Here is a 13,791-nt window from a genome sequence, read left to right on the forward strand (position 1 = left end):
GCTGGGTGGGCAGAACAGATCGGCATTGGGGCGGCAACCACAGGTCCGTTACGGCAGAGCTGCCTTTGGCTTTTGTTAGATCTAGTTTTCCGCAGCTATACTCGCAGCTCCAGAGTGACCACGTTTCAGACCTGCACGCTGGGGGTAGGCCAAGCCCGCCCCTCCTGAGCCGCCCCCCGGCAGCCACCGCACCCGCCTCGGCCCGGACACCTGCAGCGCCCCCGGGGGACACAGGGCGCGGCGGCGGGCCCGCTCCCCGCAGCTACCGGCGCTCCGCTCCGCAGCTTCCCGGGGACAACCGGGCCCCGCAGCGCTGCCGGCCGGGGCGGGAGCAGCACCTCGCCACCGCTGGCGGGGGACACGACCCGCAGCCCGGCCTCCGCCGCCAGCGGGGCGCACGCTCGCACCGCCAAATCGGCGCCGCCGTAGTTCCCGACGTCCCGCCTTTTGCGTTCCGGGAGGCCAATCAGCGCCCTCGACGGGGATGGCGCCGCCACCCGCCCCTCTGACCTCCCCGCCCCCTCCTCTGCGGCTCATACAATCTTGATGGAATGGAAACCCCCGAATCACCTCGTCACCTGGCGGCGCTCTTCGCCAATAGCGCCGCGAAGCGGAGGCGCCGGCGCGTTCTGATTGGCTGCGAGAGAGGCTGGGGGACGAGAGGGCGGGCGCGCCCGGGCAGCAGGGAGCGTTTCGCCGGCCGGAGCGTCGGGATGCTGTGACGCCGATGGGGGAGCGCGGAGCGGGCCGGGCCGCCGCGCCGGGCGCCGCGGGGCTGTGAGCCGCGCCGGGAAGGTCCCGCGGGCGCCGCGGCTCGGGGCTGGGGATGAGGAGGTGAGCGAGCTCGGGGCCGTAGGGGCCGGGCGCTGCGGCGGGACGCTGCCCGGCGCCGCCAGGGAGGGCTGAGGCGGCGGCCCGGCCTGGCCCCGCCGCCCCGCGCCGCTCTCCTCGCTGTTTCCATGGCTGTAGGCGCGGCGATGGCTGCGGGCCCGGCCGCCGAGCGGCGCCGGGGCCGGGCCGCGGTGGCCTCGCGGCGGCGGGGCTGGGCCGGGGGTGGCGGTGGGTGCCCTTGGGGCTGCGCGGGGGCGCCGGGCTTGGGCCCAGCTCTGCCTGCCCGGTGGTGAGCCCCGAGCGGCCCGGCCCGGCGCGCTGGCTGAGGAGGTGCCTCTGGGCTTCGGTGCCGTGCCCTCCCGCCGCCGCCTGCGGAGGCGCTGAGCGCTCAGCGGGGGCGTGGGGGCCCCGCTCGGGAGCAGCCCCGCACGGGCCCCGCCGCTCGCACCTGCCTGGCTCGCTGCGGCGCGTCCCGCTCGGCCGGGTGCGGTGCGGGCTCCCACCGGCGCACGCCCCGCTGCTGAGCGGATACATGGGCTCGGCTTTCCCGCAGTCCGCACACGCGTGCCCTGGGGGGGGGGGGGCTGGCAGCAGGGGGGGCCGCGGGCCGGGCCTGCCTGCCAAACCTAGTAACGCTCCGGCATCTGTCTTCGCATCGTTGATAACGATTTTTGTACTATAGCATTTATATAAAATCCATAACACCTAACCAAACTTGATAATTGAGTTTTTCAGTAACAATTTGTTTTAGAAGTCATGTTACTAGTATGAACTTACTTCTGTCAGACAGCTTTGCAACCACTGTTCTGAAGAAACAGTTTCTATTTTTTGCACTCATGGCTTGTATTGCAGTGATGTAATTGTGTGTACATTGACCTGCAACTAAATTTACATGCTCTTAGTTTTAACCTTCCCTTAGAAATGATTTTTGGACTGTTGAAGAACATAACTTTGCATCTCAGCTGTTTAAGACTTGGTATTTAAAGTGAAAGATCAGAGCTACTGACTTGTGTGTTTGCGCTGTAACGTGATAGCTGATTCAAACAGCTCTGTATGGTTCATCTAAGGCCACTTGCAGGGCAGAAGCAAAGTTCTCCTATTTCAGGGCAAACTGGTTTTATGATGAGATGTCTCTGTAGTGACAACAGTAGCTCAAGACAGGGGAAAAGAGATTAGGGAAGCTTTGGCATTAGGTAGCTTCTGTGGCCTAGCTCTGAAGTGGGTTTTTTTCCCCCTAAAGTATGTAGTGTTGCAGGCATAACTGTTTTTTGCCTGTTGCTTCCCAAAACCCTTTGAGCATCAAAATAAATCAGGTACTAGGTAGAGTAGAAGAATGCGGTTGAACAGGCACTGCCACTTAAACATCCATGGTGATGGCCAAGTACTCTCCAGTATGCACAAAGTTTTATAGTTGCTGGTATCTTGTGCAGTATAATGATGACTCTTTGCTAAGCATAATTTGTTTGGTTCCCAAGTTTATTCATACTGAGGTCTAACTGTTTATTCTGGTCTTAGTCTGATCTGTGTGTGCAGTTTGCTCAGCAAGTGTACTTTACTTATAGAATAACCAATTCCATGGAAAATGGCTGTAAAAAAAAATAATCTTAAAATCAGTGTTTTGTGTGCATATATTTCTAGTATCTTGCCAGAACTTAACGTCCTTTTTAGAAAGCTGCTTCATGCTTTTAAAATACAAATTTTTTACTTTTGTTATCCTAAAAGAAGGAGATTGGTCTTTAGAGCTGTATATTTTCTTTGGCAGGGGGTGGTGGTGGTAGATAAGTTTTTAAAGTTAGGCATCTTACATAGTGAGAATGAACTTTTTCATAATGGCAGACCTTTCAGTACTGTATTCAGTGGCTTAATAACATCTCTGTGGATGACCAGAACTTGGAAAGGCTGACCATGCACCATATAAAGTTACCGTTATTTAATCTAAATGCAGATGTTTACCTGTTTTCATATGGGATTCTTTACTACAAAACATATGAAGACTATGTAATGTTGCAGCAATGGACCTGCAAGCAGGGTATACTCATTAAAAAAAAGTATATGATAAATAATATTTTTATAAAAATTAAAATGTATTCTTTTTAAGCTCTTGAACAGACTTCTCTGTTAATGTGTTGTTTCCGTACATACTTAGTAAAATTAATCAGTTATTTCTCTAAGTGAAATAGGAAAGGTCATGATCCGTGTAATGTCAGAGGTACTTATTTGCAGCATACTGGGGGTTGACTAACTTTGTGGAATGGCTTACAAAAAGGAAAGTTAAGTGCATCAGCCTTTGAAAGCTGAGAACATAAAATGGAACTACGAAGAACAAGATAGTATCTATTCTTTTTCCCGGTTTCTGGGAAAAGTAAGGGGAGGAAACTAGACAGGACTCTATTTTAATATCTGAGTAGACTTATAAAAACGAATGGACATTTAATCATGTTTCCTTTGCAGTAGGGGGGGAGGGAAGATCCTGTTCTGTTCTTCATCAGTTCCTGTGCAAAACATTACTATTTTAGTCCAGTACCGATATCAGACTTTTTTGTTAATCAAATATTAAAGCCCGGTTTTGTGTGTCAAATGAAAATGAAGAAGGATACCTTTTAACTTGCAAATATATTGACAGTCTATCAGAATTTATCTTAGTGAGGTCCGAAACTGTCCAGATTCAGTCCCTCAGATGTTAATTACTTTGCAGATGAAAACACTTTAAACCCCATAATTCCTATGAGCTGCTGCAGCAGCGGTGTCAAAAGTGTGACGATGACATTGACACCCACGTGCAACATCTGTGAGGCCCTGAAGCATCCTGTGTTCAGCTGGAATGGCTGTGTGGTACAAGAGCCTCGCTAGGAGTCTCAACAAGTCAGCACAGAAATATGTGAATTCCTAGTGACTGAAAGATACTACTCAATTACCTCAGAGGACCTGAAGTTTATGTAATTTTCTTTGGGGGAAATAGTTTTGTTAAATACTTTTTGTTTAAAAACAGATGATGAAAATAAGTACAGTACCACTGGATTCCATTGCTTTCTGATAGCTTCCGAAGCTGGGATCAAACTGCGTAGGAGAAATAGCGATAGGTTTTGTGGTATTTGAATGCCATCTGGGAAAAGATCTGGAGGAATTAGGGTAGCAGGAGGGGGCACAAGGACAAAGAGTATTTGCTTTTTGTTTACTAAAGTTAAATCCATAAACAATCATTGAGATTCTTCTTGAACTGAATGCACACTGTGGCATCATACATTACTAACAGGAAAATTTACATGGCAATGTATTCTTAACTTGTATGCTACCCTTTTCTCTCATCTTTAGAAGAGGAACAAATCCTGTTAAGGTACTGCAGATCTTTCTTCACGTATCCAATATGATCTAACTGTAGATATATGTATGTGTGTATGTATTTTACTTTTGTATCTGCTGCCATGTGCAATGAAGTGTTTTCAAATTGTTCTTCTTTAATTTATTGATTGTGAACTATAATTCTTAGAAGGAAGTTTATATCTAAGGTGTTTTCTTCCAGGGTATTTTAGTAACTGAAAGTGATCTATTTCCTTCTTCGTTGAAGTGAATTATCTTTCTAGAATGATAAAAAGAAAAAACCTCCAAGTTGTTCTTTAGAACTGCATGTTGCAATGCTGGTGCAATTTGTTTTTCATACTTGTTTATTGCTTACTGGAACTGTCCATTTCTATTATTTAAAGAAATAGCTGTTATAAATTACTAAAGTTTCCATTTTCTGTTGCTATATTGCATTGACACAATTTTCTGCTTCGTGAAATCAAAATGATATGCGGGATGACAGATGCAGAACGCTTTGTCAGCCGTGAGTAGTCCCTAAGCACCAGAAAAGATCTTCATAGTGGAAAGCTTCTATAAAATAGTTTGTAAACTTGAGCAGGATATTTATTCCTGTTCATCCGAAATTTAAGTTTTATTTTTCCTTTCATTTATGTGTGTTTTCTGCATTTCCTTAGACTTTTTCCATAGCTCTTTGCTTCATGGAAGTAGCAAAGGAAAGGAAATACACAGAATAACCAGTAGAAATGGGTATTTCTGTGATCAGCAATACTATGGCTGTTTTGAGACTGTCTCAGATTTTGCTGAACTATAACTCCATAGGAGGGGTGGGGCTGGTCACAGATTTACATGATTTTCTCTTGTTTTACTTAAGACTAGCTGTAGTTCCCCAATTTCATTTTGCCTTTTTTTCTTTTTGTTTTTGTATTCTAGGCTTTCTGCTCTGGATTTGGTTCTTTGCAAAATGAATACTGCATTGTTTCCCAAAGGTTGGACCCTCCAGTAGAATTTGTCAAGATCATTGTACATAAATCAACAGTTTCTTTTTCTTGAAGACTTCTGTGCAGTTTTAAAGGTCTTAATCACAATGAATTCAGGCTTATGGAGTCAAGAAAAAGCAAGTTCATCCTATTGGGAAGAGCGGATCTTTTACTTGCTTCTCCAAGAATGCAGTGTCATAGACAAGCAGACTCAAAAGCTCTTGAAAGTGCCCAAAGGTAGCATTGGGCAATTTTTTCAAGACCGTTCTTCTGTGGGACACTCCAGAAATATTCCTTGTAAAGGCAAAAAACTGCAGATTGGATTAAAAATTCTGGAACAACCTCATGCAGTCCTGTTTGTGGATGAGAAGGATGTTATAGAAATAAATGAAAAACTAGCTGAGTTGCTTTTGGCTATTACTAACTGTGAGGAAAGATACAGTCTGTTCAAAAGCAAAAGCAGGTTAACTAAAGGCATCCAAATAGATATTGGCTCACCTGTTAGAGTGCAGTTGAGATCAGGAGATGATAAATTTCCTGGTGTTGTTCGCTTCAGAGGACCCTTAATGCAAGAAAGGTCCCTAACAGGGATATACTTTGGAGTAGAGTTGCTGGTAAGTTTCTTGCTGAGCGGGAGCATTGTATATATTTTATAAGATGAGCTAAAAATCTTCTATTTGAAGAGGCAGTCATAATAAATTTTTTTCCTAGAAGCATCTTTACCCCTAAACAGTATGTAATCTTCAGTCTTTTCCCAAGAATTGTTATTAAATGCCTGTGAATGCACCACATCACATCGGCTCTGTATTCTGCATGTTAAGTGAAACTTGATGAGGTGCCTGGGCTGGCAAAAAGACTTGAACAGACTCTGACTCTTCCAGCCTAGAGAAATTTAATTACTTACATCCCCATCGTGGCAAATATCTCAGATTTCTGTTGAGGACTTTGTTTTTTCTGCATGTGGCAGGATACAGTCCATAAATGCAGGCTTGGATTTTAGGGCTGCTCGTGTTGTAGAGCCCTAAAAGTCAAATGGCAATTAGTTAAGATAGAGAATGTTACTGTTGTGTGCTCCTAGTGAGATGTTTCTGTGAAATTTATGCCAACCATAAGCTTTTTAAGGATTAGCTTCATGAGAGTGCCACTCTTGCGTTAGAAGTATATTTTCAAAGTCCTCTTTAAACTTTTCCCAAATTCTTAGCAATTCCCACTAAGAACCTTAAGGAATATCAGGCCCAAGTGCTTCTGAAAATCACCTCTCATTATTTGGCATCTAAGTGGAAATTTTGAATGTTTAGCATTATGTCTAGTATGGAGTAGTCTTTAAATGGCAGAAATTTGATGATGGAAGCAGGATTTTCACCTGAAGAAAACATGCTTCCCTGCTTAAAAAGGCTTCTGCCTGCAGCTACGCTGTAATCTAATGACATCTCACTGTTCATCTAAGGTGTGATATTGCTACAAATTCCGGCAATAGAATTCTCCCAATATAATGATAGTACATCAGGCAAATTCTACTGCAGTTTCTCTAAAACACTGGATAATGTTACTGCTTTTTTAGTAGTCTGCTTTTGCACAAAACACACTGCTTTTTTTTTTTTTGCCTTTTTTTTTTCTTTTTTTTCTTCCTCCTCTGACACTTAGGAAGAAGGTCGCGGTCAGGGCTTTACTGATGGACAGTACCAAGGCAAGCAGCTTTTCAGATGTGATGAGGATTGTGGGGTTTTTGTTGCTCTGGACAAACTGGAGCTGGTGGAAGATGATGACAATGAACTGGAAAGTGACTATGCAGCTCCAGTTGACGCAATGCAGGTAGAACTTCCTCCTCTGGAGATCAACTCCAGGGTTTCTCTGAAGATAGGAGAGAGTATAGAGTATGGGACAGTTATATTCTGTGATGTCTTACCAGGAAACGAAAGTTTAGGATACGTTGTTGGAGTGGACATGGTAAGAAAATAATCTGACTTTAATAACTTTTGCATGTGTGTTAGCTAGTGAATTACATGCAATATAGAAGAAGAAACATTATCCACAAGCTACTTCAGTGGAGGCTCACCTAAAACGGGAAACCAAACACTGGTGTTCAAAGATGCCCCCAGGTGGTAACTGGTTTTTGGCATCGGGTAAATGGTATATTTGATGTGAAACAGTTCAGGAGAAGTACTCTGGTTACTCTAAGGAGCCTCCACTGAGCTACTTGCAGTGTTAGACATCAGTCTTGAAGTAATAGTTACGTGTTTGTCTTGTGAGACTGGCTTTGTTCTGCCTTGTGAAAAACGTAGACTGGATGCCTTTTTTTTTTTTTTTTTTGTTAGCTATGTTCAAAAGCTTTTTTTTTCATGTAACTTTGGTTTGTTTGACTTTGTTCTACCTTAAAAATACTGAGCTTTAAGTGCAAAAGAAAATGTGAAGCTTGCAATTAAAAATCATTTCTAGCAACTTCAGTTTTTGAAAATGAACAGCTTTCAAATTTGTGGTAGTTAAAGGGTGTTTTGGTTTTTGTTTTTATAGATCATGTGCTTCCATTTTCTTGATTGCAGTAGCTGTTGCCTAACAATACACTGGAATTGTTCTAACTTGTTTATAAATCATGGATTTTAGTAGAAGAATGCTTGTTTAAATAGGAGGTATTTCTCAAAAGAACAGTTTTAAAGTTTGTGTTTGTTTACAAAGACTGTAATGTTTGACTGTTCTAAATACAAGGTTTGTTACAGGAAAAAGTAGATGTTGTCAAACCTTTCATTTTCCTACTTTTTACATTCCTAAAAACATATGTTTGTATTCTGTACGACATAAATCTTCTCTTGGGATAAATATAACATGTTTTTCTATTCTTAGGATAATCCTATTGGAAATTGGGATGGAAGATATAATGGAATACAGCTGTGCAGTTTTGCAAGTGTTGAAAGTACACTTCTCTTGCACATCAACGATGTTATTCCAGGTATGCTTGGCTTTCTTAATCAGAAGGCAGTCTTTGATAATGTCTCAGCCTAAGCACAGTTATATGATTAAAACAAAACTGTGGAATGTATATCCTAAATTCGCTTGAGTGAGTTTAACCTTCTGTGTTATATTTCTCTTTGGTTTCCTTCTCCTTTTGGTTACAGTGGTCAGTAGCAGAAAAGGTCTAATATTGAACAAAATTCATGTCAAATTGTATAGTATTTACAGTACTATACAGCTGTATAGTATTCATGAATATGTGTCTGTAGCAAGAATCTTTTTATTGAATGTTGTTCAGTTTGCTCCAGGAGTTTAAATATCTTGGATCAGAAAACTGTTCTTTCTGTGCTTGAAATGTATCGATAGTATTATTTACGCATTCTGTGAGTAAATAACTAGAAAATTCACGGCGAGACTGTGGAAGTAGTCACAATCCACAGTAATTCACTGAATAATGTTAACTTTTAAGTGCTACAGTCCCCTGATTCCTTTTCTGAGGAAGGAAAACAGTTTCATGGAAAATTTTTGTTTGTGCTCTGTCTGAGGACAATATTAATGAGTGTGCAGTCTTGTACAGCCTGTAGTCTGTAACTGTTGCCCTCTGTCTTCAATTTGGCTAACTTTTCTTAGGTTCAGCTCTTACTTGTTGCTGTAGTTGAGGTGCGTGTTTTGGCATGAATTCTCCTCTTGGGAGAATCCATGGGGGCTTCTCCATTGTTGGGAAAAGAGCATTTGTTGTAGATGTGTTGGTAGAAAACTAAGTTTAGAATTTCATACATCTGTTTCCTGTAATGGAAGCATGCATGTGCATTGAAGAACGTGAAGTCAATCAATTTGATGTGTTCAAGAAATAATGGTGGACTTCAGAGTAAAGTAGTTGCTGATGTGCTAGAAGCAAATCCCGTATACGTAAAGTGTTGGTTATGTGCCAAACAAGGTTTTGCTCCACCCACTTTTAAAACTTACGATGCTAGACCTTGGTTCAGGTACGTTTCAAGCTGAACTTCTCTATGATGTAGTAAAAGCACAGAAAAGGGAAACTAATATTCTTTTCATATACCACCTCGCAGAGACTGTGTCACAGGACAGGAGACCTCCCAAACTTGCCTATACCTCAAGAGGTGGCAGTGACAAAAGCTTGTTCAATCATAGTAAGCCAAAGGCTACAGGTACGTATGGGAAATAATTTGGTTTGTGGTTTTTTTACCTATGTAAGATTACAAATTTCTTTTCCTTGGGAAGAAGTGTTGCCTTGCATTTTCTATCACTTCATATATTATTCCAGTCACATATCGAGTAAAATTTCTCTAGAGTATTAGTATTCATTTATTTAATCATAACAAAGGTGGTAGACAGTTTAAGTTCCTGCTCAAAATACCTTCACTTTCGTGAAAAACAGTTTGAGGTTTAGCAAAAATTCAATGATATTACCTAGCCACCCGGCCAGTTCAGAGCTGCATTTTTTGTTTTGAAAAGTGTGGTGTGTGTTTGGGTTTTTTTAAAATTTTTTAATAAATATAGTTTGCTGTTGTCTTCTTTCTGCAGGAGTAGAAACTTCCAGATTTTTAGCCCAGCAACAGATCTACTCAATAGCAAATATGTTAATTTTGCTGTGATTCAAAACCAAAATTGAGTTCCTGAAATACAAACTTCTTGTGACTCTGCTTTTGGTCAGCTCTGTGGAAATCCTCCTAGGGGAAAAAAACTGGAAGGGAAACAATTTCCTTTTTAAAAGGGTAGAAATCAAAATTCAGTATCTTTTGAGTTTACTAGTGGCTATTTTGGTTTGTAGAATATTAATGACAGTATATTCCATAAGCTTTTGTTCTACCTGGCATAGGATGCTGACAGAGATGCTCTTCACTAAAGTAACTGCAGTTCTGTGTTGGCACAAGTTACAGCTGTGTAGAGTTTGATTGGTAATTTATTTGTCTACTCTGAAAATTTTTTTGCTTTAGAAACAAAAAATACCTGCTCTACACTGTATCTCAAATACTTTCTTATATCCATAATTTATAGTAATGAAAAATTTGTACTTCAGGGGTGTTTTCTGCCTTCTCGTCAGGTTGGTGACTTGAAATTTCAGTTTGGAGGATTAAGTCGGTTTGGGATAAACTGCTACTTTGTTGCAAGCTTATAACTGGGTTAGCTTTGGTGGGAGACATTGCTGCTTTGTGGAAAGGCAGTTGGGTCTTCTGGAAAGTACAGTAACAAATTTATACTATGAAATAAGGGCATAACTGACCTCTTGTAAATAGAGATTAATCTCTTAAGTAAAACATGTTATTTTCCAGGATCTACCTCTGAACCTGGAAATAGAAACAGATCTGAAGTCTTCTACACGTTAAATGGCTCATCAGTTGACTCTCAGCCTCAAATGAAAACAAAACCCCCATGGTATATTGATGAAGGTAATGAGAGGTGATAGTCTTTCATGTAGGCATCTACTTTATTTAAAAAACAAAACAAAGCTATAGTGTGTAGATGTTCTTCAGATAAAACAAGGATAAGTTTAAATTTAAAACAGTTGGAATGTGTTGTCTCAGTAGAAGACCCACTATATCATAAAAAGCATCTTGGGACCCCCATGAAAATATGCTTTGTCTTAACTGACAGACCTGTGGTTTTATTCTGCATGTAGGGGATTACATTCTTGGCAACACTTGTGCAGCTCTGGGAATGCATATGTCTTTGCAAGCAAAATAAAAGTTGAGGCTTGGAAGGAAGATAGGAAGATACTCCTTCTAGCTAAGCATATAGAGTAATTTTGTGTTGCCTGTCCTGTTGTAGCTAATGTTACAGATCTAAGGGAACTGTAATACTCTGCTAACCCAGCTATTCAGGCTGGAAGTAGGGGTGGCAGAAAACCTAATCTGACTAGGCATACCTTTTTTTTTTCAGTGTTTTATAAGGTTATTCCTGTAAAATCTCTGAATTCTTACAAGTATGGGTGCAGGTACCCAAGGGATCTTGATTTGCTTCCAGATCTAAATATTATTTTATTTTTACTAATTTTTTTTCTCCCTGGTCAACTTTTTTAAAAAGTACGGCTGGCTGGCTTAGTGACTGAAGGGGTAAATGCTAAACAAGTAATGTTAATTTGCAATGGAAACCTTTAGCAGCAGTAGCCCGTGAGTTCCATGAACCATAAAAAAAATGGGTTAAAATTGTTCTTGGTTGCCTAACAGATGTTGTTCCAACAGCTTGGAATTCTGTTTAAAAACTTACTTATTATAATATTTAAATAAGCAAGGTAAATATCTGATGTATAAAAGACTATGGAAGTGAAGAATTAAATATTTTATTTTTTTTTAAAAAAAATTGTGGTCATCAACTTTAGTTAATAAAACAGCATGAAAAGAAGAGGTGATGGAGAAGAGCCTTTTGCTCTGTGAATACTCATTGTGTATTAGAGACCAGGTACAGATGAGGGAAGATACAGAACACTTGTGCTATTACATCTAGTTGTGATCTCATTTATCAAGCACTGCATTAGTCATGACTTATTTAAATCCTTTATTCTTTATAGACACTGATAGATTCCTTGTGTTAGAACCAAAGTATATTGTGATAGAGCCAGGGGAATACACACTTTTCCATTTGCAAATCCTGTCTGCAAGCAATTACTCATTTCTGTATTAGCTGTGAACCAAATCCTTTCCTCAGTCACACTGACCAGTGAGTTCTTCCTAGGTTTGCCTATTACAGTCGTCATCCTTGTTGGGGCTGTTGTGTTGTGTTCAAAGGAAAAGTCTGATGTGGGGTTGGAAAAAAAAAAAAAAAGCTTTCAATCTAAATATTTTTGTGGTTTCTGCCTGTTGTCTCCTTTCTCTCCAGTGTTCATTTCCGTTGGTTGTGGTAAAAGTGGTAAGGCTACAGCAGTGTCTCCTCAGCCAGTTCTGTCTCTCCAAGTGTTGCCAAGGGACAAACATCTTCCTACATGTCTGCAGCTGTTAGTGCTTCCGATATAGGATGCCCATGAAATTACACGTGGTTGCAGATACACTTCGTTGTTTGATAGCTAACTCTTTCCTTTTGTAAGATGTTGGGGTCGTCAGTCTCCCCCCTGGCGCCCCGCCCCCCCCCCCCCCCCCCCGCCATTTACTAATGTCTTGGTTTTGATTTTAACAGTTGCTGAAGACCCTGCAAAATCACTTACTGATTCATCTCCTGGATTTGGGCATTCTTCACCGCCGCTGCAGCAACCTTTAACAAACTCTGTGTCTACAGAAAACAGATTTCACTCCCTCCCCTTTAGCTTGACAAAAGCGTCGAGTACTAATGGTACTATTGGACATAGTCCTCTTTCTTTATCTGTTCAGTCAGTCATTGGCGATGTAAATACTACGGCTAACCAGGAGAGTCCATCAACAGCAGGCCCAGTTGGGAACTCACATGGTCTTGAGGCAGGTTCCTTGGCTGAAGTTAAAGAAAATCCTCCTTTCTATGGAGTAATCCGCTGGATTGGCCAGCCCCCTGGAGTAAATGAAGTACTAGCTGGACTGGAACTGGTAAATATAAATTGTAATTCATATTAATATTAATTACACGTTAATAGTTTTGTTTCTGAGAGTTGGTGCCTGTATACTTTGCAGAAGCAGTCAGTGGAGGGATTTGTCCAAACGTCTTGCCATGTGATCTTTTTATAACACAGCTTAAATTCATAGATGAGCTCTGACTTTTGTGGCTGCCCTGGCCCTTGCTCTGTTAATAGGTGCTGAGGTGTCTTTGTGTCACAGTGGGCAACTGAATTTGTAGGACTGGTGGGTCGCTCACTTTAAAGGAGTGCCCTTTGCTATGTTATGGAGATTTTAACTGAAAAAAGCCAACCGCATATAAAGGTTCTCTGAAATGCAGATTTACATAAAATGCCCTGGCTGTAAGAGTGTGTATTGATTCATTTGTTTGGTTTTTGCATACCAGCAAACAGGCAGTGTCAGAGTTATGACTGTCAGAGTCATAATGCTGGTTTTGATAAACGATGGTAGTAATATTGTTGATTTGACAGCCATGTGCTTTATGCGTTCCTGTGAGCCCTTTGTAAATTCACGGTTGCTGCAAACACAAATTGCTGCTATGTACTGACATTTACTCTGTGGCAGTTGCTGCCAAGGTTGTGATTGGCTATCAGTTAAATTAATGTGTCCGCAATTAGGGAGATGGGGTTCTTTATTTGGGGGTAACGTTCAATAAAATGTCAGATAAAGCAGTGTACAATTACGTAAAGCAAAGCATTTTTTGCAAAGTAGGTGAGAATGTGACAGGAATATCGGCTGCTAGGAAAAACCCTGGTGCTTGTGGGTTTTTTGGCTGAAGCCCAAGCTATAGTTTGCCACAGGTGTTCTGAGACTGCATTTTAGGGTGCCTTGTGTTAAACGGGGTCTTGGGCTTGCCTCTCATGGATTTCTGCATTAAAACCGGGCAATTGTTAGTAAGCAGACAATACATCTTAGATCTTGTTATCAAAGATAAGTAACAACTTGTTATTTTTAATATGTAGTTTGTGTTGTCTTTCCTTGAGGTACACTTTTTGTGTTCTGAAGCAAGTATTTTTCTTGTGCAGGCCACAGTCACACTGGAATTATTCACGCTACCCAATGCGTAGTGATTTTAATTGAGTTTTAAAAGGTGCTTTGTACTGCATGTGTGCTCTTTCTAATAACAGGGGGAATCTGGAGTGACTAGCTACCTTAGTTAACTCCCTGATGTTGACTAGGTTTAATTCTCTCCTCTCCCA

General features: G+C 41.6%; 1 protein-coding gene across 3 annotated transcripts in view; it reads left to right on the forward strand.

Annotated features, from left to right (window-relative positions):
* The first annotated feature begins 674 nt into the window (after positions 1–674).
* Positions 675–13,791, forward strand: part of CYLD (CYLD lysine 63 deubiquitinase) — a 29,483-nt gene continuing 16,366 nt past the window's right edge. Inside the window, exons 1-7 of one of the 3 annotated variants that reach the window (XM_056360470.1) lie at positions 675–834; positions 5,062–5,722; positions 6,753–7,055; positions 7,947–8,052; positions 9,125–9,223; positions 10,349–10,465; positions 12,186–12,565. In XM_056360470.1, coding sequence (XP_056216445.1) covers positions 5,216–5,722; positions 6,753–7,055; positions 7,947–8,052; positions 9,125–9,223; positions 10,349–10,465; positions 12,186–12,565 — 1,512 coding nt within the window. In that variant the 5' untranslated portion in view covers positions 675–834; positions 5,062–5,215. Of the gene's footprint in view, positions 835–5,061; positions 5,723–6,752; positions 7,056–7,946; positions 8,053–9,124; positions 9,224–10,348; positions 10,466–12,185; positions 12,566–13,791 lie in introns of those variants that run through there. The other 2 variants (XM_056360471.1, XM_056360472.1) reach the window with 2 other exon arrangements.

This window comes from Falco biarmicus, chromosome 15, assembly GCF_023638135.1.
Source record: "Falco biarmicus isolate bFalBia1 chromosome 15, bFalBia1.pri, whole genome shotgun sequence".
Lineage (NCBI taxonomy): Eukaryota > Metazoa > Chordata > Aves > Falconiformes > Falconidae > Falco > Falco biarmicus.